A 24,729-nucleotide genomic window follows, 5' to 3' on the forward strand; every position below is an offset into this window, starting at 1 on the left:
TGACAAAACATCCGGTCTCCAAGGCTCGGCTCCGCGGCCGCTCACGGTTAGTCCCACCGCTTCCTGTCGTCCCCCTCCCCCTCCCCCCCCCCCCCCCAATCACCCACCCTCTCCTCTCTTTCCATGATCCCCCCACCCAAAACCACCTATTTCCCTTACCCTTCCTTAACTTTTCCCCATGTATCTAGTGGAGGTGCCTTCCCATTTGGGGGGGGGGGGGGGGTCAAAGTTCAATCTGCTTGTATTCTGAGCATTGTCTTGTCCTTGACTATATCTTGAGTGCAATATGAGTCAAAAATCAGCAGTAGTTGTATGTCACTGCCAGACGGCGAAACACAGAGACCATGCAATTCACTTGTGGCAGTTTTCTTAGCCATTTTAAAGTTGGGACACACTTTATGATGAGGCCACAGTTGGAGTACCGTGTGCAGTCCTGGTTGGTGGTGGGGGGGATCAATAAGTTGGAAGGGGGTGCAGAGGAATTTCACTGATATGTTGCTGGGACTGGATGGTCTGAGATGTAAGGACAAGGTTTAGGGGGAGAGATTAGGAGGGACCCGAGAGGCAGCTTTTTCACTCAGTGTTGGGAAGAGTCTCAGGTTTGGTGGATTCACAGAGAGGCAAGTGTTACTGTACTGACAATAACCATACCGGCAGTGCGAGTATAAGACAGCTTTAATACACTAAGAGGTCTTGTCTCTCTGCAAGACCAACCTGGAAGGCTCGACTGTTGCTCTGGACTGCATTATATACAAGGTCACCGGGATGACCCCTGGTGACCTAGTGGTGTAATTACATATCACCACATTCACCCCCCCCTTAAAAAAAATATTTCCCCCACCCCACTCCCCCCCCCATCCTCCTCTTGTTTGTAAGTTCATAAGTTCAAATTTTTTTGTGGCTTTCGTTGACTTCTGGACCTCCTTGGTAGTGGTATAGGGGTGGGGAGTGCGGTCTGCCTTTCGGCCTTTCTTAGTGGAGGAGTGGGAGTGGGAGGTACTAGATGGCCATGTGGGCTGGGGATCCTCTTGTATGGGCTTAGGTCCTGCTATCATGTCTGGGCTGGTGTACCCAGGGTCCTGATTTCTGGGGTGGGTGGTATAGTCCTCTGGGGTGACTCGATGGACGACTGTTCTAGTGACTGCTGCTGCGCTCCTTGTTGATCCATAGACATCTGTGTTTCCTCCGCGTTGTTCGCACATTCGGCCGGTGCAAGATCCCTGGTGGCCACCGAGTCTTCTCTTCCATCTGGGAATGTGACTAAGGCGTAATGAGGGTTCCCAGTCTGCAATGCTTCCGGAGGAGAACAGGTCCAGGTGTCATCATCTATTTAGGCAGCACTGTGCCCGTCGTGGCTTTCCTTGTGAAAGAAAAGATACAATCATGTGGGGTCATGTTAGTGGCAGTACACAACAAAGAACGTATAGAGTGTAGGGCTTCTGGCAACACTGCTTGCCATCTAGTAACAGGCACGTCTTTTCCTTTTAAAGTCAAGAGGACCGTTTTACAGATAGTGGCATTTTCCCTTTCGACTTGTCCATTCCCCCCGGGATTGTAGTGCGGCTGGTAGCAATCCTTCTCTTGTGCAGGTACTGCTATACTTCTGCACTCATGAATGCAGCATCCCTGTCTGTGTGTATGTAGTTCAGGTACCCAAATATGCTGAAGATGGATTGGAGGCATTTTATAACAGTGGCTGCTGATACATCAGAACACAGGATTGTGAAGGGGAAACGGGAGTATTCTTCTATTACGTTTAAGAATTAGACATTTCTATTATTGGACGGGAGCTGGCCTTTAAAATCAAGGCTGAGGCGGTCAAAAGGTTTGGTAGCTTTTATCACAGTGGCTTTGTCTGGCCGGTAAAATTGCGGTTTGCATTCCGCACAGATGGGGCAGCTCTTGTTCACTGACCTCATTTCCTCTACCGAAAATGGGAGGTTTTGGGTTTTAATGAAGTGAAACCGTCCAGCGACCCCCCCCCCCCCCTCAACCCCCCCCCCCCGTTGGCCCAGCTCATTGTGCAAGCTCTGCAACTGGGACGTGTGGTTAAGGATGGCACAAATGCCCCTGGACAGTGCATCCGGAGGCTCGATGAGTCTCCCGGGGTGGTATAGAATGTAATAGTTAAATGTAGACAATTCTATCCGCCAGCACAGGATTTTGTTGTTCTTAATTCTCCACCTGTTCTGGTTATCGAACATAAAAGCAACAGACCGTTGGTCCGTGATGAGGGTGAAGTGTTTGCACACCAGATAATGTCGCCAGTGCCTTACTGCATCCACAACGGCTAGGGCCTCCTTCTCTATTGCTGAGTGTCTTACCTCTGACCCCTGTACGGTTTGCGAGAAAAAGGCCACCGGTCATCCGTCTTGGTTTAGGGTGGCTGCCAGAGCCACATTGGATGCATCCGTTTCTACTTGAAACGGGATCAACTCATCTAAGGACCGCATGGTAGCTTTAGCAATATGGTCCCTAATGTCCCTGAATGCTCTGGTGGCTCCTGGGCACAGTGGGAAAACTGTGGGTGAACCCTGTCAGCGTAGTTGCGGACCCATTGGTCGTAGTAAGCGAACAGACCCAAACACCTTTTAGTGCTTTCAGCGTGTGTGGCACTGGGTGGTCTAGGAGAGGGTGCATTCGTGCTGGGTCTGGGCTGATTTCCCCGTTCTGTACTATGTAGCCTAGGATTGGCAACTTCTTGGCGCTAAAGACGCATTTGTCCCTGTTGTATGTTAGGTTCCTTTCCTCGGCTGTCTGGAAGAAGCATTTTAAATTTGTGTCATGATCCTCCTGAGTGGCCATAGATTGTCACGTTGTCTAAGTAGGGGAACACCGCTTTCAGTTGGAACTCATCTACTATTCGGTCCATTTCTTTCTGAAACAGGGACACTCCATTGGTGACTCCGAAGGGAAGTCACAGAAATTGATACAGCCTGCCGTCTGCCTCAAATACCGTGTAAATACAATCGCTGTTTCTAATGGGCAGTTGGTGGTATGCTGCCTTCAGGTCTATGTTGGAGAATACCTTATACTGCGCAATGTTGTTGCCCATGTCTGCTATGCTTGACATGGGGTAGGCATCTAGTTGTGTAATTTTGTTGATTGTCTGGCTGTAATCCACTACCATGCGCAGTTTTTCTCCTGACTTTACTACAACCACCTGGGCTCTCCAGGGGCTGGTGCTCTGCTATATGATGCCCTCCTGTAGTAGCCTTTGGACCTCTGTCCTAATGAAGGTTCTGTCCCTCGGGCTGTACCTCCTGCTCTTTGTGGCTATTGGTGTGCATTCTGGGGTCATGTGTGTGAACAGCGGAGGGGGTTCTATGTTCAGGACAGACAGGCTGCAGTGTTGTTTCTTCGTAAGGCGTAGTGAGGGGGTGAGGCCCGTTGTGCACTATTGTAATGCTTTCTAACTGGTACTGAAAATCTAACCCCAATAGTACCGGGGCACAGAGGTGAGGGAGTACTAGTAATTTGAACCCTTCGTATTTTGTGCCCTGGATTTCTAGAGTAACCCTGCAAAACTGTTTTACCTCAGCTGCAAGGCTGCTGGCTGGTAACAGGATCTGGTGCACACTCAGGCGTGTGGAGAGGGCAAGGCGGTCAATAAAACTTTCAGAGCTTCCACTATCTATTAAGCAATTTACCCTCACATCATTAATTTTGATGCACACAGTGGCATCAGATAAATTGTGTGGACTTGGCTGATTCATGGATAGGGAAGCAAGTCTGGTGTGTCCTTCGTGTCCTTCCATCCGATAGTACTCGGCATCATATTCATCTCCTGAAAACTGTGTCCTCTGTTCTGTAGCATTTGTCCAAGATAGCCGGCTGCACATGGCATTCTTCTTTTTCTGTTTGTCTGTGGAGAAAGAAGAGCTTTCCTGCCTCTCGTTATCATGAGAATGGGCCTTGGCTGTGGCCATGAGGCTTCTGCAGACTTTTGCATAATGCCCACGTTTTGCACAGTTGTGTGGTGCACTGTTAGACAGAATTAGACACACACAAGGTAAAGACTGTACAACAGGCTTTAATCCACAAAGACTTCCACAGAGCCAGGCTGGCTGTGGCTGCATCAACTCAGTGTGAGGCCTCAGGAGATCGGCACAGGCTTTTATCCCAGAGGGTGATTGACACCCAACTGGGTGGGTCTTGATCCATTCAGGCTGACTGATTGGCAGCCGGCCAGGTGTTGTCCTGTCCCCTTACACTTCTGCAGGTGCAGAGGTTTCCCCCCGCAGTAGGCTGGTGGTGTACCACCACAAGTTAGAACAGATATTTTCTCTGAGAGGGCAGAGGGCTCTGGGGTCCTTTCTTTATCCACAGAAAATGCACTTGGGACCCTCAAGATGTGCTGCTGCTGCTGTGAATTCCTGTGAGGCAGGATACTTTTCCTTTTCATGGGGCTAGAGAGTCCAGCAATGTGACGTTTGTCCCAGCCCAGGGTCCTGTGAGTACTCCTCCAATTCTTTCCTGGTGCTTTCTAAAGCTTCTGCAATAATCTCTGCCTCATCTAGCCCCTCCATTCCTTTCTCCAGCAATCGATGTCTCATCTCAGTGGATTGTATTCCCACAACAATTCTGTCCCTAATAAGGTCCTCCGCATACTCCTGAGCTGATACTGCTTTAAAGTTGCAGCCTCTTGCCAGGTCTTTCAGAGAGAGTATAAAGTCTCTGGCGGACTCCCCTGGTCATGAGCCTGTACCGGGAGTGGAGTTCGCTATGCCCCTCATTGTAATGCCTCTGTAAAATGCTCAGTGCCTCTTGGTAGGATCTGGCATCCTGTGTAAGGGAGTAAGGGTGGTCTCCCAGCTGCGCTAACAGCAGCATTAAATGCTCTTTATCCGATGCCTCAGCACCCTCCACCTAATTCAGAAAGCATCTCTGCCAGTGGCCGAAGTGTGTGCCAGCAATGGGATTTCTGGGGTTGAGCTCCAGCCTGTCTGGTCGCAGCTCATGGCTAAGCCGCAGTCTCTGGTCCCTTAGGTGTAGCAAGGGTGGATCTGGGGTACTGGGAGCTGCTGGTAGAGCCTCTGTGGGGCTTGTGTCTGCTGGAGGAGTAACCTGGGTGCTTGGGGCTGTTGGCTGAGTCTCTGGCTTTGCGACATTTGCAGCGGGCTTAGGCGGATCCCAGCGGTAGTGTCAGGTCTCCGTGGTACTGGGGAAACTGCTGCTGGGTGAGTGATGGTAGCGGTGTCTGCTTTCCCTGGCTCTGGAGTAGTCGGGAATTCTGCACATACGTGGCAATCGGGAGCACAACTTGTGGAGATCCTTCCACACGCTATTGTAATGGCCCCTTTCTGATCGGACCGGGGTTTAGATTTGGCAGCACCTGTACATGTGAACCCACGGCAGGCATGGCTATTGGCCGTTTCTTACCTGCCCTATCATACTTCTGTGGTCTTCCCTGCATTCCACCATGAGTCCAGTACAGCGGTCCCTTGCTGTCTCTGTCCTTAGATGCACGTGCTTGCTGGTCGTCCCCAGATTCCATTCCTCAGGAAAAGTCTCCAGGTGGTCGGGAATGCGCGTTGGAGAAGAAGCAGCTTCCATCCTAGTAGCTATCATATTAGTTTATTAAATTGTACTGACAATAACCACACCAGCAGTGCGAGTATAAGATAGCTTTAATAAACTAATATGTACACTAAGAGGTCTTGTCTCTCTGCAAGGCTAGACTGTAGCTCTGGACTGCTTTATATACAAGGTCACCGGTATGACCCTTGGTGACCTAGTGGTCACCACAGTTACCACAGTTACAATCACACATACCTCTAATAAACACATGGGAGACAAACAATGGAGAACATCAAATGGTACTCGATTACTATTTCAACTGCAATGGATATTCTCTTCAGATCTAAATTGGATTTGGATAATAGTGAACCTATACTCAACACACACACTACAAACACACATGCCCAGTTCCCTGTACCAGTGGGGGTGCAGCTCTCTGCAAGTATTAATCTATCACAGTACTATGGCACAGCTTCAGTGCAGTGCACAGCTTACCTGCGACACTTCCACAATTGTGACCTGGCATGGAGCGATGTCCAGGGCTTAAACCATGAGACAGAGAGAAAGAATGTGCTGTGTGTTTGTTACAGTGTTAATCTGTGTTTTGAGCCAATAGTGATACTAGGTGATTTAAATTAGCCAACAGCAAGGAGTGCTCTAATGGGTAGTTGGAGTCCAGCCTTGATTGACAGGTGATGTGACTTCTGAATAAGTTTCAGACAGGGAGGACACTTGAACATCTACAATACACACATTCCAGACAGACAGGCAGGGAGGCCCACATTTCGTCCACACACACACACACACACACACACACACACACACACACACACACACACACACACACACACACACACACACACACACACACACACACACACACACACACACATCAGGTCTATATCTGCAGCGAATTGCCTGAGTAAGCTGAAGAGGCAGGTAGAGTTACTTGTTTGTGAAATATAAAGTGTTCAAAATCACTACTCTGGAGACAAAGTCTTGGAGAACAAGTTCAGCTTTATTTTGGGTCTGCAGAGCTGGGTGTCTCTTAGTCCCAAGACACACCAGAGGTCCACAATCATCACTCTTTTGTACAGTCCCGTGCTCAACATCACCACACCTCCCTTTAGTCTCTTCCAATCGGAATTTCAATACCTTGCAACCTTCCCCTTTTCCTTTCCATCCCTGCAGATACCACACAGTCCTTCCCTCATCATACATCGCATGTTATTTTAATTAGACAGTCTCATCATTAGGTGCGTCTAAGTTAATATTCATGTCTTTATTAAGCAAGCGCAATGGTTACTGTGGGGTTTATCCTTGAGTGTTCTTGATAAGAAAGTGACCCACTAGTTAGTACTGTCTCTTCTCAAGCTCTAATTTACATATTTCGCATTCCATCACCTTTCACAGAATGGTGCTCGTTTAATCATCTCCAGCCATTTTTCACACGTTTCAAAAGGCACTTGGGCACGTACAGATAGAAAGGCCTTGGAAAGAAAGATCTGGACTAAATCAAGCTAAAATGATTCCCAAGAATCACACTTGGTTGGCATGGACAAGTAGGGCCAAAGGATCTTTTTCATGCTGTTGGAACTCTTATATGGTTAGCACATTGACCTGGGTTTGAATCTGTCACTGTCCATAAAGAGTTTTTATGTTCTCTGTGAATCTGCGTGGATTTCCTCTGGGTCTTCCGGTTTCCTTCCAGCCTTCAAAACACATGGGTGTTGTTGGTCATTTGGGTGTCATTGGGCCGCATGATATTGTGTGGCGAAAGGGCCTATTACCGTACTGTACATCTAAATTTAAAGTATCTGTTCAGAGTTTTTTTTAAATATTACCATCATTCTTTTCATTCAATTCATCTCAGAAGTTTTTTTTTAAATTGGTCTCATCAAGAATGCTCTTTAACCTCATAATTCATCTGGAGTGGGTGGTTCATCATAACAGTTTAAAATCTACATTTACGTAAAATTAGATTTTTCTTCATATCAGTACCACTATTCCTGTATTTTCAATCTATGCAGTGATTATTATTATTATTTTTTCTTTTAATACATAATATAACCTTTATCCAAACTATAATCAGATTTTCCATTAGCGGGTATTTTCACCTTTATATTGAGGATTGACTCCTCTAAATTAACAATATTTAAAGGTTATTCTGTGGAAGAAAATAGAACCATGTTAAACTTTTTAAATAAAATGGAAAATCTGCTAACTTTTAAAATATTTCTATCTACATGCTGAAACTAAAGAGAAGCTAAGCTGAATTAAGAAGTTTGATGTTTATAGGAGCTGAAAAAAATTGTGTCTGGTGTCACTGCTTTTAAATGTGAGTTTTTCTTTAAAGCTTGACTGGCGAGATGGATTTCAAATCTATTTTTTAAAGTATGGTACAGATGACTTCTATGTTCCAGCTTTTAGGGCAACAGTAATTCACCCTTACATAATTCGCTTTCACAAAATTTGTGAGTAAAAAAAAAATAAAAAGTAAGGTCATATTTTATGATGCATGTACTATGAGGCTTCTGTGCTGGAAGGCTAGACTGTAGCTCTGGACTGCTTTATCTACAAGGTCACTGGGATGACCCCTGGTGACCTAGTGGTGTAATTACATTTCACTACATTCACCCCCCTCTTAAAAAATTATTAAAATCACAACAAATACTGTCATCTTGGAATGCAATCCTCTGTAATGTGTGAGTTTCCTGCAACTTTTGATGCAAGACTGGAATTTCCATGCTCGTGGGATCTATTTTGCCTCCTAATACATGTAATTATAAGATTTTTGTAAAGTTGTCATAAATGTTTCATTGTGTTTTTATTGAAAGAGGAAACATTAACTTGATTTTGAAGTTGCTGTTTTGAGTGGCAGTGCTTGATGTGTAAAAGCTTTAGAGTTATAGATAAGGTCTTTCAACTTTTAAGCTTGACGCAGTCAGGATGGCAATCAAGGCAGAGATATGCTCCTCCTGCAAGATGAAGGAAATCAGGGAAGACTCCAACAGGTGGGAAGTTTGCCTGGCTGCCATACCTTACTGACCAAGTCAGGGGTCTAGAACTGAAGGTGAATGATAATCCGGATTATCAGGCATGCTCAGATGGTCATAGATAACATTTATTGTGATGTCCTCACACCTTGAGTGCAGGTAGTTGGGTAATCACGAGTAAATCTTAAGGGAGTAGGCTGAGTGTGCATTTCTCCTCAGCAACATTTATCATTTTGGTTCATTTTAAAGAGCAGCAGCAGCCTTGTCATTGACACTACAATGGGCTCTGAGACCCGGCAGTGAAAGGTGGAGTCGGGGAGAGCTAGAGTGACTGGTGACTGTTGGGGGGCAGACAGGAGGTTTTGTGGCTGTGAAACACCAGGATGGTGTGTGGCTTTTTGCATGCCAGGGTTAAGGATGCCTCTGAGCCTTTGCAGAATATTCTCAAAGGGGAGGTTGTGCACATTGTTATCAATGATAGAGGTAAGAATAGGGATGCGCTCCTGTGCAGTGAATTTAAGGAAGTTGGAAAGGGACTAAAATATTACTCCCAGTGGCATGTGCTTGTGAAGTTAGGTTCAGATGAATGTGTGGCTGAAGGAGCAGGGGTTCAGGTTCTTGGATCATTGGGATCTCTTCTGGGACAGGTGACCTTTAATAAAGGGATGGGTTGCATTTGAACTGGAGAGGGATCAATACCTTGGTAGGAAAATTTACGAGTGTGACCTGGGAAGGTTTGAACTAGATTGGCAAAGAGGAGATGAAGCGGATGTGATCAGAAGCTAATTCTGCATTCAGAGCACGTTAAAAAGGCAGATGGGCAGAAATCCAGCAAACAGAGTGGAAAGACCTGTGATTTAAACTGAATTTATTCAATGCAAGAGGCTTGACAAATAATGCAGACAAATTCAGGGTGTGGATTGGCTCGGGAGACTGGGATATTACAACCATAACAGAAACATGGCTGAGAAAAGAGCAAAATTGGAAGGATACAGATGCTTTAGGTGCAATGGAGCAGGTAAGAGAGAAGACAACAGGTTGTCCTTTTGATGAGAGAAGACATAACAGCAGTAGTTATTTGTAGGGGATCCTCCAGTGAATTTTAGTGTATGGAGAGAGCTTAGAAATGAGAAGGGAATTATAGGTGCCCCAGACATTAATAGGAATTGGAGGAGCAGATCTGCAGATAAATTGCTGATAGCCGTAAGAATAAGGTAGTATTACTGGGAGATTTAACTTCCCTAATATTGAGGGATAGCATAGTACAAAGGACTTAGAATGGTATTTGTTAGTGTCCAAGAAAGCTGCTACGTGCCAGAGGGTGAAAACACTTGCCCTCTTCTTGGGTAATGATATAGGGCAAGTGACTGAAGTGCCAATGGGGAAGCACTTTGGGACTATTTTCCATTACTCCATCATTTTTAAAATACTGACACTGATCCTTTAAGTTAAAGTTATAACTTGGAGGAGTGCCAATTTTGGAGCAATTTGGCAGGAACATGCAGAATTTATTTGTGAAGACTGGAAATGGTGGATCTGAAGAAGTGAAATAACAAGAGTTCAGGCATTGCACGATCTTGTTAAGGTGAAGAGCAAGACTAGTAATTTTAAGGAATCCTGGTTGCTGAGGTATGGGTCAGGAAAAAGGAGTCAAATATCAGATTTAAGTTATCAGGATCAAACAAACCCTTTGATGAATGTAAACATAGGATTGCATTTAAGAGGGAAATCAGAAGGGCAAAAAGAGGTCATGATGGAGCAGATAGGGGCAGGATAAAGAATTATCCCGAGAGATCCTATAGGTATATTAAGAGTAAAAGTGTGACCGGGGATAAAATTGGATCCGTGAAAGATTAACATGCAGAAAATGGGTGAGATTTTAAATGAATATTTTTCATCAGTCTTTAATGTGGAGAAGATCACAGAAGGTGCTGCAATGTCCTAAACACTACAGGGAAGCCTTGGATTGACATATCCCTAGGGCCTGACGGTGCAGCCTTACATCTTGTGGAGAGATGGGGAGGGCACTAACAGAAACAGGAGAAGTCTATATTAATGCCATCTGGTTGAAGTGTATCCAGTTGGACTATTAGTTGTTATTCCTCCAATTTGCAGATAGCCTTGGTTTGCTGTGCATGAGGCCGTGGACAGACATGTCAGTGTGGGAATGGGGTGCGGAGTTAAATTGGTTGGCCTCTAGGAGGTCCCTGCTAATATAGCAGATAAAGCAAAAATGATGAACGAAATGATCTGCAATGGAGAGGAGTCCACAAAGAGGATGCAGAATTCTCTACAGATTCACTGAAGTGTTGCTTTATTTGGAAGGACTGTTTGGGGCCCTGAATAGTGGTGAGGGAGGAGGTGTGGGCACAAGTGTAGTATTTCCTTTGGTCACAGGGGTAGGTACCAAGAGGGTGATTAGTGGGAAGAAATGAGTGGATGAAAAAGTCACGGAGGAAGTGGTCTCTGAAGAAAGCAGAGAGGGGAAGATGCGTCTGGTGGCGGGATCATGTAGGTGACAGAAATAGCCAAGGATAATATGTTGAATACAGAGGTTGATAAGGTAGTAAGTGAGGACAGAGGGAATCCTGTCCTTGTTGCATCTTGGGGAGGAAAAACCCAGTACAGATATACAGGAAATAGAGGAGATTCAGGAAAGGGCAGTAGAATGGAAGCCATATTTTCTTTGAAGAAGGTGGTTATCTCGGATGTTATGGAATGTGACAGAGGGGTGGAATTGAGAGAAAAAAATAGAATCTTTACAGGGAACAGGGTATGAAAAGGTGTGTTGAGGTATATAAAATCATGAGAATCATGGGCAACTGAATGATTACAGTCTTTTGCCCAGGGTAGAACACTCTAGAAGTAGGAGGCATTTGTTATTTAGGTGGGACCTGACATGTGACATTTTTCCCTCAGAGGAAATTATGGAAGCAGACACAATTTTGACATTCAAAGGGCATTTTAGATGGTCACATGGATAGGAAGAGTTTAGAAGGAAATGGGCTAAAAGCAGACAAATGGCAGAAACCCAGAATGTCAACATAAACGAGTTGGGCCAAAGGGCCTGAATAACTATTTTTATTTAATTAGCTTGATTCCGTAAAATATTTTAAACATGCTTATTGCAGAATAGTAATACATTAAAAGATGAGTTCCAGTCAAGGAAATGGCAAATCAATTAAAAACACAAAATGCTGGAGAAGCTAAGCAGGTCAAGCTGTGTCCATTATGTAGCAAAGGCAAAGTTACATAACCAACGTTTCAGGCTTGAGCTCTTCATCAAAGTCGGTTCTGTATCTTTGTCGTTGCTACATAAAGGACATGGTTTGACCTGCTGAGCTTCTCCAGAACTTTGTGCTTTTACTTCAACCACGGTGTCTACAGAATTTTGTGATTGACAAATGTCAAATCAAGATGTGTTCTGGTTATAAGCAGGGAGTTGTTTTGTTTCTACAGCCTTGGAGATTTTGGATGAGATATAAATTGTGCTGGAGAGATCCAAAAAGACAAAGTAAAACATGGTTAAATGGCAAAAAAGTTGAAATCACTGAAGTAAGGAAGATGGAAGATATTCTGAATTGCACCATTTGTGTCATTCTATAAATTCTGGCAAGATATGGTCATTACATCAATACTGGAAATGACAGAAGCTCATGATATTGATAACCCAGCAACAATATTCTAAGAGTTTATTTCCAAACATCATGTTTTACATTAAAAAATTTTCTTAGTAGCATCGTTCATAGTAAATCAGTATAAAATTTCCTTGAAATCTAGTTGTTTGGTTGAAAGATTGATTCAAACCACATTGGTTGAAACCACATTCTTCAGCTGAATAAATGCAGCTGCCTATGTGACGAATGGGCACTTCCACAAAATGTGATTATTTGCCATCTGGGGCAAATAAACAGCCTAAAATCAAGAAATTAATGTAAATTCATTTAAAACTAAAATGGTTAAATCAGATCTGTCTGTGATGGCAGTTTTTATTTAAAAACAAAAGTGTTGTCAAATCATGCTTTCTTTTTTGAATTTGCAGGTTACATCGTTCAGTGCAACATTTTATCGCAGATTGACTATGTCTGCGACAGCGGTGTCAGAAAATTCAATGGGCAAGATTGTGGCCTCCAAAGTTCCCTTTTGTGATCTCTGTTTCACATTGGAAAAAATACAGAAAATCAAATCAAGGCCTGAAAAAAACAAGTATTTCAAAGACTTTGCAGATTCCTGGAGAAATTTTCATAATGCTCTTCACAAGAATGATTCAGACACCAGTGATTCCTTTTACCCAGCACTGCGTCTGATACTGCCTCATCTAGAGAGGGAGCGAATAGCATATGGAATCAAAGAAACAATGCTTGCAAAACTTTATATTGAGGTTCTTGGTTTGCCAAAAGAAGGAAAAGATGCTCTCAAACTCTTAAATTATAGAACTCCAACAACCTCACATGGCGAGGCAGGTGATTTTGCTATGGTTGCCTATTTTGTTCTGAAACAGAGGTGCCCGACTAAAGGGACGCTGACTGTTCAGAAGGTAAATGAACACTTGGATTCTATTGCACTTAATAATGCTATCAAGAAAAAAGATTTAGTCAAAAAGAGCCTGTTGCAATTAATCTGTCAGAGTTCTGCTCTGGAACAAAAGTGGCTTATTCGTATGATCTTGAAAGACATGAAATTAGGCATCAGTCAACAAAGTATATTTCAGGTATTCCATGCAGATGCAGCAGAGCTTCACAGTGTGACAACAGATTTGGAAAAGGTTTGTATACAACTTCGTGATCCTACAGTGTCCCTCAGTAACATCTCCATCATGTTGTTTTCTGCTTTTAAGCCAATGCTTGCTGCTGTTTGCAATATGAAAAACATTGAAAAGTTAATGAACAGTCAGAATTTTTTCTTGGAAACTAAACTGGATGGGGAACGCATGCAACTTCACAAAGATGGAGATGTTTACAAATATTTTTCACGTAATAGCTATGATTACAGCCAACAATTTGGTGCTTCCTCATTGGAAGGATCTCTCACACCATTTATTCATAATGCCTTCAAGAACACAGTGCAAAATTGCATTCTTGATGGAGAAATGATGGCTTACAACCCAATTACCAATACCTTTATGCAGAAAGGAAACAAGTTTGATATCAAAAGAATGGTGGAGGATTCAGAATTACAAACCTGTTACTGTGTTTTTGATGTGCTAATGGTAAATAATCGAAAGCTGGCAAATGAAACTCTCAAGAAAAGACATGAAATCCTTCAGACTCTCTTCACAACGGTGCCAGGTCATTTTCAGATTGTGGAAAAGACAGAAATCAAAAGAAAAAAGGACATTGTTGATGCTTTGAATGAAGCTATAGATCAACGGGAAGAGGGAATTATGGTAAAGGATCCTTTATCCATTTATAAACCAGACAAACGTGGAGAAGGTTGGTTGAAAATTAAACCAGAATATGTTGATGGCTTGATGGATGAGCTTGACATCCTAATAGTTGGTGGTTACTTTGGTAAAGGTCATCGTGGTGGAATGGTGTCTCATTTTCTGTGTGCTGTTGCTGAACTCCCTCCATCTGGTGAAAAGCCATCTGTCTTTCACTCAATTTGCCGTGTAGGTTCTGGATATACAATGAAGGAGCTTTATGACCTTGGGCTGAAACTGGCTAATCACTGGAAACCTTATAGTAAAAAAAATCCACCAGCGAATATTCTGTGTGCTACTGAAAAGCCAGAAGTATATATTGAGCCTTGCAATTCAGTTGTACTACAAATTAAGGCAGCTGAAATTGTAAGCAGTGATGCATATAAAACAGGCTGCACCTTGCGTTTTCCACGAATTGAAAAGATCAGAGAAGATAAACAGTGGTTTGACTGTATGAACTTGCATGATTTAAGTCAGCTGCACAACAGAGCATCTGGAAAACTTGCATCCAAACATGTAGATCTAAATGATGATGAGCCATATAAAAAGAAGCGTAAAATTCCAGCAAAAGCCAGAAGATTGATTGGTATTGCAGAACAGTTCAAAGCCCAAGATCTATCGAATATCAGCAAAGTTTCCAATATTTTTGAAGATGTTGAATTTTGTGTCTTAAATGGTCTTGGCCACCATCCCAAATCTGAGCTCGAAAAGGGAATAGCTGAATGTGGTGGATTAATTGTACAGAATCCTGGGCCAGATACGTATTGTGTTATTGTTGGCACTGCTAATATCCGGGTCAGAAACCTTGTTACTGCTAATCAGTATGATATTGTGAAAGCAGATTGGTTGATTGATTGTTTGCAAAAGAAAGATTTTATACCCTGGGAACCTCGGTATATGATTCACATGTCACCTTCCACAGAAGAACATTTTTCTCAAGAATATGATGTCTATGGAGACAGCTATTGCGTTGATGTTGATGAAACTGGACTGCAAGAAGTTTTCAAAAGAATGCGTAAACCGGAACAGAAACTATCCTTTAAAACTATCGGTGACTTAGAGCAGCGTTACTTATGGGACAAATCACCTCTAAATATGTTCAGATCTTTCATCATATATGTCGATTACTGCACCTCAATTGGTAATTCCAGTACAAGGATACACAACACAAGCTTAGATCTGAGGGTTTTGGAGCTGCGATTTCATGGGGAAAAATGTGTCACAAGTCTGCATGAAGGGGTCTCGCACGTCATCATTGGTAGAGATACACAACGTCTCTCAGAATTGAAAATGCTGAGGAGAACATTTGAAAGGAAGTTCAAAATTCTTATGGAATCATGGGTATGTGATTCAGTGAAGGCAGGATATGTACAAGATGAAAATGTTTACTTGCTTTAGAAGAGTGCTTAAAAAAATATAATTGAAATCTGAGTATTAACATGGAGCCCTGAAGTTTAAGTCATTCAGTTTCACTGGTTCCAAAAGACTTGAATTTAAGATAAGATTGTGTCTGAATCTCAGCTTCATAAATGCTCGATTTTCAGCAAATCATCCTTAGTTCCAGGTAGAGATTGCTGTATTTCACTTCAAAAGTTCAGCCTCCTCGTACAGAGTGAAACTACAATGCCCATTAATTAGCTAACATGATAGTTATCTCAAAATCGTTTCAATGAAAAACTAAATTTTCAATATTTAAACTGAAGTAATGGAAATCTTAGCCTCAGGAAAGATTAATGTAGTCCAGTATCAAAGTGTTATATTTTATTACCAAATGCAATGTTATTTTAAAAAAAAATGTAATTTTTATCCATGACTCATAACTTGGCACTTGCTAACCTGTTCGCTATTTAGAGTTCAAATGTTAATGGAAGTATTTGCTTAACTGCAATGTAAAGGGTTGCAACGATGATCATCCATCAACTTCTAAAACATGACTGCCTGGTGTTGGAATGAACATTTAATTTCACAAATAATATTGTTTTATCCTGCATCCTGAACTAACAAAAATCATGCTGCCTAACCAAGCAAATCAAAATGTCAACAATATTGAAAACTTAAAAAACAAGACTTACAGCAAAATGAAAGAAGAAAAAATGAAGTATTCTTTCAATAACTAGTTAGACTGAAGGCTAGAAAATAAATTGCAACAAAACCTTACAATAAGAAGCAGGAAGTGAAAATGTGATTTTTTTTGCATAAGTACAAAGTCGTCATCATTTGATGAATTCCACACTATTTCTATCTCTTGAAAGGAAATGTTCAAGTATGTTAAATTTTGCTAACTTACAGCAATGCAAGTAGTGATCTCTTAACAATTATGTCACATGCTGTTTTGATTCAACATGTTCAAGTTTTGACAAGATGTTGGGCAGGCAAATCTCATCATTTTGCAGCCTGCACTATTTGTGGATACAAGCCATGTAAACGTCATCAGTCTCCATGGATTGCTGATTTTGCGTGCCCAATTACTTTTGTTGATATGTAAGGAAGATTGCACTGAAATAACATGAAAACACACTTACTGCTGCATGCAAGTTGTAAAATGATTGGGTTTCATAAGAATCTATCATAGGATATTAGAATATCTAACTGGAATTCTTAACCATGCAATTAGGTATCATCAAAACATTTAATTTTCTTGACTGCAAGAGAAATTGATGCACAATATGAATGAAGAAATGCTTTCTATACTTTCCTTCAAAATTAAATTATTTTATTCTAATATGCATACCAGGTCAAACATTCTGAAATAATATTTTATGACACTTGTTTCATTGCTATCCATGTTTGAACTAAATATGTGCTGTACAATTCAACACACTATTTGTACATCAGTTAATTCTGAAATTACCATATGATTTGAAAATGTACATAATTATTATACAAATAGAATATTGTTTTTAAAAAACTTAGATTTCAGGTAAATTTTATCCAGACATTTTATTTTAACTTGGAAATCTATTTCTAAAGATTAATTAATTTCAGACGCAGGCTGGTCAAGGTAATTGTGCAGATTTTTAAAAACTTAGTAGAAATATGTATTTTAAAAGATGATTTAATAAAGAACTTATTTAAATGTAATGATCTGCATAAAAAAGTTTATTTTGCTCCAATTTCTAACAACTTAAATATCCATGATAACAAGATGCAACATTATTATAATCTGAGGTTGGGATGACTTTCGAACTGAACTGGAGGTTTAAGCAGTTCCCCATAATTCTTGTTGATTAGTTTCACACCAGAGGGGACAGTCTGGAACTGAGGTGCAGTATTGCAGCAAGGAAGATAGAAAAAAGTGTCAAGGAAATAACATGTCATTTGATATTTGCTCCCAGAAGCTGCAATGTGATAACACAATAATTTATTTGAATATTGTTTATTGAGAGATTTTAAAAAAAATCAGTACACCAAAATCATCCCCTTAAAATCGTATTCTCATAAGTCCCCAGGATCAGCAGATATATACCCCAGGATACAGGAAATGAGGGAGGAGAATGCTGGGGCATTGGCAATGATCTTTGCATCCTCCCTGGCCACAGGGGAGGGACCAGAGGATCGGAGAATGGCAAATATAGTCCCCTTGTTTAAAAAAAAAAGGAATGGAGAGAATCCTGGGAATTATAGACCAGTGAGTCTTACATTGGTGTTGTACAAACTATTGGAGATGATTGTTAGGGAGAGGATTTATGAGCATTTGGAGAAGTATAGTCTGTTCAGGAATAGTCAGCATGGCTTTGTGAAGGGCAGGCCATGCCTCACGAGCCTAATTATGTTTTGAGGAAATGCAAAAGAAATTGATGAAAGTAGGGCCATGGATGTGATGTACATAGATTTTCAAAAGGCATTTGACAAGGTTCCCCATGGTAGACATTTGGAAATTCATGAGATTCATGGAACCTTGGCTTTGTGGATTCAAAATTGTCTTGCCAACAAAAAGCAGAGGGTCGCAGATGGAATGTATTCGACTTGGAGGCCAGTGACAGTGCAGTAACACAGGGATCTGTTCTTGGACCCCTGCTCTTTGTGATTTTTATAATCCGCAGGAAGAATTAAAAGGATGACAGTAAGGTTGGAGGTGTTGTGTAATATGTTGGAAGTTGCCGTAGGTTACAACAGGATGTAGAGTTGAGCGGGGAAGTTGCAGGTGGAGTTGTGTGTGATGAGTGATGGATGAGTGTGCAGTGATGCATTTTGGACGGTTAAACTTGAAGGCAGAGTATAAGGTTAATGGCAGGGTTCTTAATGATGTGGAAAAATAGAGGGACCTTAGGGTCCAAATCTATAGATCTCTCAAGATGGCTGTGCAGGTGGAGAGGGCAGTTAAGAAGGCTTGAGGTCTACTGGCCTTCATTAGTAGGAGTATTGAGTTCAAGAGTCAAGAGGTAATGTTACAATTCTATGAAATTGGTGAGACCACATTTAGAGAATTATGTTGAATTATGGTCACCTCATTACAGGAAGGATGTGAAAGCTTTAGGGAAGGTGCAGAGATTTACCAGGATATTGTCTGGATTGGAGAACATGTCTCATGAGGTAAGGTTAACAGAGCTTGGGCTGTTCTCTTTGTAGGAAAGAAGGATGAGAGGTATAGATAGGATGGACAGTCAGCACCTTTTTTCCCCAGGGTGACAGTCGAAAATTCCAGAGGACAGGTGTATAAAGTGAGAGGAGGAAAATTTAGGGGAGACATCAGATGGAATTTAAAAAAAAATTAAACACACTTATTGAGTGTCTGAAATGCATTGTGAAGTGTGGTGGTGGTGGAGGCTGGTGTATTAGAGACATTTAAAAGACAGACAGGCACAAGTCTGCAAGCAAAATAGGGGGTTTTGGGTATGATGTAGATAAGCTTTAGATTGTTGAGTAGGTTTTAATTGGCACATCATTGTTGGCCGAAGAGTCTGGACTGTGCAGTAATGTATATAATTACAAAGTTTAAAATGTATTTGTGCAGGTACTGGAACAGGAGTAGATGTGGCCCCTAATGCTGGCAAAATAGATAAGTGCAGATCGGCATCAGAATGAGTGTGAACAAATTGGATTGAAGGGCCAATTTCTGTGCTATACAACAAATGTTGGCTTCTCTCAGGTGTTTTCTGTGATGCGTTCTCTCCATGAATCTCTATCATTGCTTGACAGAGTGATGTAGCAAAGCACTGGAAGAAACCCTTCACCAGTGTTACAGAACTTGTCCATGCTCAAGTTTTGCACTGTCTCAGGATTTGGGTGACCTTGGTTCCAGAGTGCAGACACCATGTGTTGATCAGCTGGCCATTATTTCTGAAAAATAACTTGACTCTCACAGAAAGATTGTTGGAGGTGAGATGAAACATTCTCACAAAAAAAAGGCAGAGAAAAGTGTTGGGGTAATTTGCAGCCTTGATCAGATCACTTTTTTTTGAGAATGGGTCTGATGGAGATCATCTAGCTAATATCATGGCTTGCATGGCATTTTGAAGTAAACAACACATGGAGATGAATTTTTGTAGAAAGCCAAATTTGAGCAGGACATCTGTAATCCCTTACTGTAATCCCTTACTTTGGTGAGGTTCGGAGAAACCACATGGAATGGCTCGTGTTGCCCCTTAACCTTTCATCGGAGCTACTACATGTCCAATGAATGGCTGCACAGACACCAAAAGGCAGAGATTCAACAAGGAACTGTAATTGAAGATTCTAACCGTGTTTTTTTTTTTAACTTTTGCAGCCTTTGCTCCTGCAAGGCTGAGAACCTGCTTGTTTTTTTTAGAATCAGCAGACATAAGCTAAATTCATCCGAGGGGCCAGAGATGCTGTTATCCGATGAAAGGATATCAGTGTACCAAGAACATTTAATCTTCCTGCTTGTTTTGGTCACAGACTGTCAGAGGCCTAGCCTTGATGCAAAATAAACCATTGTATTCAAAGTGATAAGCTGAAAATTATGTTATTCGATAGAAGCCTAGCATGCTAGCTTGCTCGCTTATCTTTCTTGCTGTACTGGGAATAGGTGCTTGAATAAGCAGTTTTTGGGTAATATAAGCCATGGTCCCGCTGCTGAAGTTTGAGACTCTCCGAGAGGTGGCAACATCTCTCAGCAAGAAGAAGAACTTCTAGAGTCCAGTCAACGTCCCGGTCAGGGGAGGTGGAGAAGCTGCCAGCGCCCTGACAACCTACTACAAGTGTGCAGTCGTTGCCTCGCTTCAGCAGTTGGGACCAGTCCAGGCGTTGATAAGTATAGTTGGGAAGGGCTTGCATATTGTAGTTTGAAATCAGCTTTTGAATTTGTAATAAACATTTGTATAAACTGAAGTGCCCTCGGTGTGTGTGTATTTTCTTTTGGTAGATCAAACACTGTGACCAATCTAAAATGAACAAAGTGAGAGGTACAAGTTTACCCAAGACAGGAACCCAGGACCAAAAGAGCAACAGTAGAGGAAGACAATCCAGTATATTCAGGAACATGACAGCAGCCTCAACATGCACAGAATCTTCAGCACATCAAAACCCCAAGGAGCCAGGAAGAGAGGGGAGTACTCATAAGGGTAAAAAGACACAATGTCCATGGAAGGCATGTTTAGAACATATTCTCAACCACAACTCATTCCTTGATATAAATCTGGTTTCCATCCTACCTCAATTCTGGACAGATTTGTTACTGCTCTTGATTGGCAAAGAAAAATATATCTCACAAAAAATTACGAGGCCTTTAAGCAAACAACATCCTTGCTGAATTTCTAATTCTGGAAGGTAAAAATAAAACATAGATCCATTGCCCACAAATGGATGTTCCAGGAGATATCAAAACATAATAATCATGCATGTTCAAGAAGGCAATACTTAGGATAGGGTTCTGTTCCAGGACTCGCATCGTAAGGTGAAATTATCACAAGTTGAAACGATATCACCCTCTACTTTTTTAAAATTTAAACGCTGAAAACCTTTCATACCACACAATTTAAACCGGAAAAAAAAACATTACTGCAATACACACAAGTGCTTTTTAATTTAAATTTTATTTAAATGCTGAAAACCTTTATTTTAACTAAATTAAACTGGGGAAAATATCATTACAAAGCTGTGGTGTGTGTCACAAGTGCAGGGAAACATCATAACTTGAAACCAAAAGTAATTGATTCTGACTAACATATCTCTGAAATATCGCAAGTTGGGACGTCATAAGTCGGGTTATCTGTAGTGATTGGAGTAAGAGTGGTCTTTCTTTGATCTCCCTAGGGAAAGCCATCACCTGGATTCTCCTTAACTGTGTTTTCCCTCCATTGGCTGAAGAACAAGATCAGGATTCTTTTATTGTCATGTAATAAAGCAGAAAACTTAATATTACACAAATTTTTCATAAGTTTACCATAAGGCGCAGGAGAAAGAAGCACAAGAGAGACTCTTCAGAGTTGCAGTGTACTTGGATTCACCTCCAGCTCCCTCACTAACCTAGCAGCCACACAAACTTCTGTTCAATCCATTTAGTAACCCGAGCACCAGAATCCAAAACTCTGATACGATCAGGAAGTCTTCTGTGCCCAAAGCCCTTTGGGAGCTCTTCTTGCACTAGGCACCCGCATGAATCCCATTTCCAATACCCGGTTCTCATTACCCAGCTCCCCGCAGCCTGTGTGGGTTCTTCAGATGCTAAGCCCCTCCCTGGTCAGCTCACTAATCCTTAGAGTTGTCTCCTCTGCTTCTCCTCAATATGGTGAGGGGGCAGAGTGGGGTGATATTTCTCCCCATTTTAGGTGCCCTACACATCAGAAAGGAACAGGAGGTGTCTGCTCCACCATTCAACAAAATCATGAATGATTTGGCTACGGATTCCTCCTACCTTTACCATAATCCTTAATCCCTTTGAAATAAAAAAAACCTATCAAACTGTCCTAAATCTATCTAATGAGATAGCTTCTACTGCTTCCTTGAGCAGAGAATTCCACAGATTTAGTAAATGCTGTTCCTACTCATTTCCATCTTAAATTTACTCCCCCAAACTTGAGGCTGTGTCCTGTAGATCTCATCTCAGCTGCTAGTGGAAACAATTTTTCTACCTGAACTTTATCTACCCATTTCATAATTATACATTTAGAAAAGATCACTTATTTTTTTTTCTGAATTCCAGCAATTATCATCCATGAGGTAATTTAATTTCTCATTAAGGGCTAATTCCTCATTTAACATAGAAGCCCACAGTATAAGCCTTTTGGCACTCAATGTGGTGCCGGCCTATATATTCCTACCAAAAATAACTAAACCCTACCTTGTAACACTCAATTTTCCTTTCATCCATGTGCCTGTACAAGAATCTCTCAAATGCCCCAATATCCTAGCCTTCACCACCACCACCACCCCTGGCAAGGCATTCCAAACACCCACAACTCTCTGTAAAAAGCTTACCCCCTGATTTCTCCCCTAACATTTCCTCCCATCACTTTGTACTGATGTTCTCTGGCTTTTGCTATTCTAGCCATGGGTAAAAGGTACTGGCTCACTACCTTATCAATAGACCCTATTAAAGAGTAAAAAGATGCAACTGTAAAGGCGGAGATTCTCCACCCTCACATCTCTGACCTTACCTTCGTAAATGCTCCATGAACGGCTCCAAGGTGCTGACTCCGATCCTTCTGGTGATAGTCCAGCGATGGAGCGGAGTGCTCCACCATGCTTCATAAATATACTGCTACTGCAAGCAGCTGGCTAGGGGCGGGATGAAGATAATGCTGTCAGACAGCGACTCAGGACCAAGTCGAGTCCAGTGCTGATTACTGAAGAAACACATCAATGTTTACTTTCTGTTATGTACATAAATTAAACTGTTAATATTTCAGGAAGGGTGTGGTGAAAGAGCCCTACAGTATTTACCTGCATGTTTACATGGGATTGAAAAAGCCACTTCTCTGCTTCCAGCACCAAGCTAGAAGGGTAGAAGAATGATCAATGGCTGTCTTCGTTACCCATATGTATTGGGAAGGATTGTGGCTGACAACCCCCTACCTAGTCAGGAAGGGTCATGGCTGCCCCCTACCTAGTCAGGAAGGGTCATGGCTGCCCCCTACCTAGTCAGGAAGGGTCATGGCTGCCCCCTACCTAGTCAGGAAGGGTCATGGCTGCCCCCTACCTAGTCAGGAAGGGTCATGGCTGCCCCCTACCTAGTCAGGAAGGGTCATGGCTGCCCCCTACCTAGTCAGGAAGGGTCATGGCTGCCCCCTACCTAGTCAGGAAGGGTCATGGCTGCCCCCTACCTAGTCAGGAAGGGTCATGGCTGCCCCCTACCTAGTCAGGAAGGGTCATGGCTGCCCCCTACCTAGTCAGGAAGGGTCATGGCTGCCCCCTACCTAGTCAGGAAGGGTCATGGCTGCCCCCTACCTAGTCAGGAAGGGTCATGGCTGCCCCCTACCTAGTCAGGAAGGGTCATGGCTGCCCCCTACCTAGTCAGGAAGGGTCATGGCTGCCCCCTACCTAGTCAGGAAGGGTCATGGCTGCCCCCTACCTAGTCAGGAAGGGTCATGGCTGCCCCCTACCTAGTCAGGAAGGGTCATGGCTGCCCCCTACCTAGTCAGGAAGGGTCATGGCTGCCCCCTACCTAGTCAGGAAGGGTCATGGCTGCCCCCTACCTAGTCAGGAAGGGTCATGGCTGCCCCCTACCTAGTCAGGAAGGGTCATGGCTGCCCCCTACCTAGTCAGGAAGGGTCATGGCTGCCCCCTACCTAGTCAGGAAGGGTCATGGCTGCCCCCTACCTAGTCAGGAAGGGTCATGGCTGCCCCCTACCTAGTTGGAGGACAAATCTGCTGCCAATCAAGGTTTCTTCCGCTGACCTATTAGTGCACACGTTGCCATTGGCTCCACATAAATTACCTGGACGGGACTCTCCAACCACCTGTACTTGGCCTGTTGTAATTGGATAAACTCTCCTGGCACCAAGCCATTGGTTCCTGCTAACAACCTGGGCTGGACTCTTCAGCACTATAAAGATGTCATGTGTTGTTTGTGTTTTTTTTTCTCTCTGTCTTTGTCAGCTTGGGACCACCCTGCTTCACTCCAAGCTATAAATGTGGAAGGGCACTGGAGAAACTGTTAGTAAGATGTGCACTGTTAAAAGGGTTGGGAGCATTTAATTAGTGTTCCTTGGAGCATAGAGCAGTGCCTGCACTGAGTCAAGGGGTGGTGGGGAATTTTTGATCATTGTATGTATCGGTTCATTGTGTGTGTGTGTGTGTGTGTGTGTGTGTGTGTGTATCTTGTTCCCACACTACATTCATTATTAATTGTCCACTATTACTTTCCCATGGCTGCTGTAAACTGTGTGTGGGTGTGGCATCTGTTACTATTTCCCACACTTGCCATCTGTAAATAAAATCCTTCCCTATCAAAACTGTGTCCAGAGTCCTTGTCTCTGAGATCTACCAAACCTGTTTCCTTACAGCAACGCAATCCCACACACAGCTGGAACCACTCTGCATTACCCAGAGAAGTTCTAGCTCTGTGGGAGATTATGCTGTCATGTTGATGGGTGATGCCATGGCAGCAGTTGCCCCGCCTCCCTTTGCTCCAGAGGATGAACTGAGGTGCCACTCTGCATAAAAGTGAACCTGGAGCAGCCTTTCAGGGCTGCTCTATAAAAAGGTAAATTCAGATTTGTCTCTGCCGATGGAGCTGGCTTCAAAGTGGAGGCCTGGCATAAAAACACCCAATGCTTCTCAGAATCAGAAATCATAGACCTGGAATTAATCTGGTAAACTTCCTTCCTGAATCCCAATGTGGATTCTGTCCACTGAGAAGCCTCCCTTTGTCTTTTTCTGTGCCCCTGT

General features: G+C 42.7%; 1 protein-coding gene across 1 annotated transcript; it reads left to right on the plus strand.

The window, feature by feature from the left end:
• Window position 1: 1 nt before the first annotated feature.
• lig4 (ligase IV, DNA, ATP-dependent) lies at window positions 2–20,229 on the plus strand. Its single transcript, XM_069890623.1, has 2 exons — window positions 2–46; window positions 12,559–20,229. Exon 2 carries the CDS (start codon window positions 12,598–12,600, stop codon window positions 15,334–15,336), a length of 2,739 nt encoding a protein of 912 aa, XP_069746724.1. The 5' UTR covers window positions 2–46; window positions 12,559–12,597; the 3' UTR covers window positions 15,337–20,229.
• The last annotated feature ends 4,500 nt before the right edge of the window (window positions 20,230–24,729 follow it).

The sequence above is a fragment of the Narcine bancroftii genome, chromosome 7, assembly GCF_036971445.1.
Source record: "Narcine bancroftii isolate sNarBan1 chromosome 7, sNarBan1.hap1, whole genome shotgun sequence".
In the NCBI taxonomy this organism is placed as follows: domain Eukaryota; kingdom Metazoa; phylum Chordata; class Chondrichthyes; order Torpediniformes; family Narcinidae; genus Narcine; species Narcine bancroftii.

Bases quoted from the DNA above. Each gene is read 5' to 3' on its own strand.
- lig4 (XM_069890623.1), top strand. From the start codon at position 12,598: ATGTCTGCGACAGCGGTGTCAGAAAATTCAATGGGCAAGATTGTGGCC.